General features: G+C 45.4%; 1 protein-coding gene across 1 annotated transcript in view; it reads left to right on the forward strand.

Moving 5' to 3' along the window:
• Window positions 1–966, forward strand: part of pudp (pseudouridine 5'-phosphatase) — a 41,902-nt gene extending 40,936 nt beyond the window's left edge. Inside the window, exon 4 of the mRNA XM_020920826.2 lies at window positions 311–966. Within this exon, the coding sequence (XP_020776485.2) occupies window positions 311–487 (177 nt within the window). The 3' untranslated portion in view covers window positions 488–966. The remainder of the gene's footprint in view (window positions 1–310) is intronic.
• The last annotated feature ends 4,259 nt before the right edge of the window (window positions 967–5,225 follow it).

Genomic DNA, 5,225 nt, shown 5'->3' on the forward strand with positions numbered 1-5,225 from the left:
TCTCTCTCTCTCTCTCTCTCTCTCCTCCTCTCTCTGTCTCTCTCTCTCTCTCTCTCTCTCTCTCTCTCTCTCTCTCTCTCTCTCTCTCTCTCTCTCTCTCTCTCTCTCTCTCTCTCTCTCTCTCTCTCTCTCTCTCTCTCTCTCTCTCTCTCTCTCTCTCTCTCTCTCTCTCTCTCTCTCTCTCTCTCTCTCTCATCTCTCTCTCTCTCTCTCTCTCTCTCTCTCTCTCTCTCTCTCTCTCTCTCTCTCTCTCTCCCTCTCCCGTCTCTCTTCTCTCTCTCTCTTTTCCTCTCTCTCTCTCTGTCTCCAGTGTCTTGTGTTCGAGGATGCTCCCCTCGGCGTTGCCGCGGCGATCTCTGCTCAGATGCAGGTCGTCATGGTCCCGGACCCGAACCTGGACCGGGCCCTGACCCGAGACGCCTCGCTCACTCTGCCCAGCATGGAGCACTTCAGACCCGAGCTCTTCGGACTGCCGCCTTTTGAATAACCCTGATGCCCTCCCGTCCTCCTCCCTCCATCCCTCCGGCACCTCTCCGTCGCCATGGAGATGAAATATTCCGCGGTGTGGCATTAAACATACTCATCTCCCATGTTTTCAGCTGTTTATCAAGCTTTACTCACTGCATTTAATGCCACACTGCGGAACATTCCAGGCCAAGCGTTAACATCGCCATGGAGACGGTGAAGAAGGCCATGCCCCCTCCCCAAGAAAAGTTACACGCTGCTTCTTTAACTGAGACGGGGGCAGATCAAATGTGTCACTGATAAAAAATGATCAGGGAAAATGTTTTAAAATGATAATTAAACATGAAATAAAACGGATTTAAATGTTATAAGTTATTCTCAGTTTGAGTTTATTTTGAATTATTGATAAAAGTGATTAATATTTGTCATGTCTGAAAAAAAAATGTAAAAGTGTCAAAACGGTTTGTCGACGAATTAAAGAGATTTCAGCATTTCATGTCATGTTGAGTGTTTTTATGTGATTATGGAGAAATATTGAGATAAACCAGGACTAAACTAGAACTAGACCAGGACTAAACTAGAACTAGACCAGGACTAAACTAGAACTAGACCGGGACTAGACCAGGACTAAACTAGAACTAGACCGGGACTAGACCAAGGCTAAAACTGGGGTAGATCAGAGTTAGACCAGGGTTAAACCAGAACTAAACCAGGACTAGACCATGAACTAGACCTTAAAATAAATCAAGATTAACTAACCCAAGCCTGCACAAGGACTAGACCAGGACTAAACAAGGACTAAACCAGGACTAAACCAAAGCTAAAACAGGGAAAAATCAGGGTTGGACCAGGGTTAAACCAGAACTAAACCAGGACTAGACCATGAACTAAATCAGGATTAACTAACCCAAGCCTGCACAAGGACTAAACAAGGACTAGACCGGGGTTAGACCAGGCCTAGACCATGACTGAACCAGGACTAGACCAGACCTACACCAGGAGTATACCAGACTAGACCAAGGCTAAAACAGGGCTAGATCAGGGTTAGACCAGGGTTAAAGCCTGCACAAGGACTAAACCAGGGTTAGACCAAGGTTAGGGTTAGACCAGACCTAGACCACAACTGAACCAGGACTAGACCAGGACTAGACCATGAACTAAATCAGAATTAACTAACCCAAGCTTGCACAGGAACTAAACCAGAACTAGACCAGAACAAGACCAGGACTAAAACAGGGCTAGACCATGACTGGACCAGGACTAAACCAGGACTATACAGGGCTAAACAGGTCTAGACCAGAACTAGACCAGGACTGAACCAGGACTAGACCATGAACTAAATCAGAATTAACTAACCCAAACCTGCACAAGAACTAAACCAGAACTAGACCGGGGTTAGACCAGGCCTAGATCATGATTGACCAGGACTGAACCAGGACTAGACCAGGACTAAACCATGAACTAAATCAGGATTAACTAACCCAAGTCTTCACAAGGACTAAACCAGAGCTAGACCGGAGTTAGACCAGGCCTAAACCAGGACTGACCCAGGACTGAACCAGGACTAGACCAGGACTACACCAAGACTAGACCAAGGCTAAAACAGGGCTAGATCAGGGTTAAAACCTGCACAAGGACTAAACCAGGGCTAGACCAAGGTTAGGGCTAGACCAGACCTAGACCTGAACCAGGACTGAACCAGGACTAGACCATGAACTAAATCAGAATTAACTAACCCAAGATTGCACAAGAACTAAACCAGGGCTAGACCAGAACAAGACCAGGACTAAAACAGGGTTAGACCATGACTGGACCAGAACTGAACCAGGACTATACAGGCCTAAACAGGACTAGACCAGAACTAGACCAGGACTGAACCAGGACTAAACCGTGAACTAAATCAGGATTAACTAACCCAAGTCTTCACAAGGACTAAACCAGAGCTATACCAGAGTTAGTTCAGGCCTAAACCAGGACTGAACCAGGACTAAACCAGGACTAAACCAGGGCTAGACCAAGGTTAGGGCTAGACCAGACCTAGACCACGACTGAACCAGGACTAAACCAGGACTAAACCAGGACTAGACCATGAACTAAATCAGAAGCTTGGGTTAAGCTTGCACAAGAACTAAACCAGGGCTAGACCAGAACAAGACCAGGACTAAACCAGGACTAAACCAGGACTATACATGATTAAACAGGTCTAGACCAGAACTAAATCAGGACTAAACCGGGTCTAAACCAGGACTTGAGGATCTCTAGGTTTGTTTCCCCATGCATTGTTCTCCCAGGACTAAACCAGGATTGGATAAAAAGCTCCAAAACAAACAAACGTTGTACAATTTAAAACATAAAGTAATTTCCTGTTCACTTTTCACAGATTGCGTCCGTGCACTTGGATTCCGTTTGGTTTTCGGCGTGTGAAAGCGGAGGTGTTAATGAGTCCTCTGGTGACCGAAAATCTCAAATCTCAAATTAAAGACGTGAAAATGAGTCCAACAGCAGCAGATACAGAGACGCTAAAAATAAACGGGGATTCATTAGAGTTTGACGAGAGATTAAAAATAAATGAGAAGAATCATTATTAACCAGAGGCAAACAGCCGCGGAGCAACGTATGGGGACGATACCCAAAGATCCTCAAGTCCTGGTTTAGATCTGCTTTAGTCGAGGTTTGGTCCTGGTTTAATTCTTCTGCGGCCTTTGTTTAGACCTGGTTTAGTCAAGGTTTGGTCCTGGTTTGGTCCTGGTTTAGTCCTAGTTTGGTCCTGAAACACCTGAGAGAGGAATATAAGGGGACAATACCAATCCTCAAGTCTTGGTTTACTCCTGATTTAGTCCTGGTTTAGTCCTGGTTTAGACCTGGTTTAGACCTGAAACATCTGTGTCAGGGGACGATACCCAGAGATCCTGAAGTCCTGGTTTTGGCCTGGTTTTAGTCAGGGTTTGGTCCTGGTTTAGTTCTTCTGCGGCCTTCATTTAGACCTGGTTTAGTCCTGACTGGATCCTGGTTTAGCCCTGGTTTAGACCTGGTTTAGTCCAGGTTTAGTCCTGAAACAGCTGGAGAACAATGTGTGATACCAAGAGATCCTCAAGTCCTGGTTTAGGCCTGGTTTTTAGCCAAGGTTTGGTCCTGGTTTAGTTCTTCTTTGGTGATGGTTTAGTCCTGGTTTAGTCCCTGGTACAGTCCTGGTTTAGACCTGGTTTAGTCCTGGTTTAGACCTGGTTTTGTCTTGGTTTAGTCCTGAAACAGCCGGGAGGGGAATGCGTTGGGGGACGATACCCAAAGATCCTCAAGTCCTGGTTTAGATCTGCTTTAGTCGAGGTTTGGTCCTGGTTTAATTCTTCTGTGGCCTTTGTTTAGACCTGGTTTAGTCAAGGTTTAGTCCTGGTTTAGTTCTTGCGTGGTGTGGGTTAGTTAGTTCTGATTTGATCCTGGTTTCGTTCTGGTTTAGTCCCTGGTTTAGTCCTGGTTTCGTCCTGGTTTAGACCTGGTTTAGTCAAGTTTTAGTCCTGGTTTAGTCCTGATTTGATTTTGAAAGAGGAACGTATGTGGAGAGATACCCAGAGATCCTCAAGTCCTGGTTTAGTCCTGGTTTAGTTCTTCTGTGGCCTTCGTTTAGTCCTGGTTTAGCCATGGTTTGGTCCTGGTTTAGTCCTAGTTTGGTCCTGAAACAACTGAGAGAGGAATATAAGGGGACAATACCAATCCTCAAGTCTTGGTTTAGTCCTGATTTAATCCTGGTTTAGTCCTGGTTTAGACCTGGTTTAGTCCTGGTTTAGACCTGGTTTAGACCTGAAACAGCTGGGAGAGGAATGTGTCAGGGGACGATACCCATAGACCCTCAAGTCCTGGTTTTGGCCTGGTTTTAGTCAGGGTTTGGTCCTGGTTTAGTTCTTCTGCGGCCTTCATTTAGACCTGGTTTAGTCCTGATTGGATCCTGGTTTAGCCCTGGTTTAGACCTGGTTTAGTCCAGGTTTAGTCCTGAAACAGCTGGAGAACAATGTGTGATACCAAGAGATCCTCAAGTCCTGGTTTAGGCCTGGTTTTTAGCCAAGGTTTGGTCCTGGTTTAGTTCTTCTTTGGTGATGGTTTAGTCCTGGTTTAGTCCCTGGTACAGTCCTGGTTTAGACCTGGTTTAGACCTGGTTTAGTCTTGGTTTAGTCCTGAAACAGCTGAGCGAGGAATGTGTCGGGGGACGATACCCAGAGATCCTCAAGTCCTGGTTTTGGCCTGGTTTTAGTCAAGGTTTGGTTCTGGTTTAGTTTTTCTTTGGCCTTCGTTTAGACCTTGTTTAGTCAAGGTTTGGTCTTGGTTTAGTCCTTGTGTAGTTTGGGTTAGTTAGTCCTTGTTTAGTCCTGATTTGATCCTGGTTTAGTTCTGGTTTAGTCAAGATTTGGTCCTAGTTTAGTCCTTGTGTGGTGTGGGTTAGTTAGTTTTGATTTGATCCTAGTTTCATTCTGATTTAGTTCCTGGTACAGTCCTGGTTTAGACCTGGTTTAGTTCTGGTTTAGTCCTGGTTTGGTCCTGAAACAGCTGAGAGAGAAATGTATGAGGAAAGATACCCAGAGATCCTCAAGTCCTGGTTTTGGCCTGGTTTTTAGTCATGGTTTAGTCCTGGTTTATTTCTTCTGCGGCCTTCGTTTAGACCTGGTTTAGTCAAGGTTTAGTCCTGGTTTAGTTCTTTTGCAGCCTTCGTTTAGACCTGGTCCTTGTCCTTGTGTTGTTTGGGATAGTTAGTCCTGGTTTATTTCTGATTT

This window comes from Boleophthalmus pectinirostris, unplaced genomic scaffold (genome assembly GCF_026225935.1).
Source record: "Boleophthalmus pectinirostris isolate CB_2022bp ecotype Guang Dong unplaced genomic scaffold, ASM2622593v1 HiC_scaffold_11, whole genome shotgun sequence".
NCBI classification, from domain to species: Eukaryota; Metazoa; Chordata; class Actinopteri; order Gobiiformes; family Gobiidae; genus Boleophthalmus; species Boleophthalmus pectinirostris.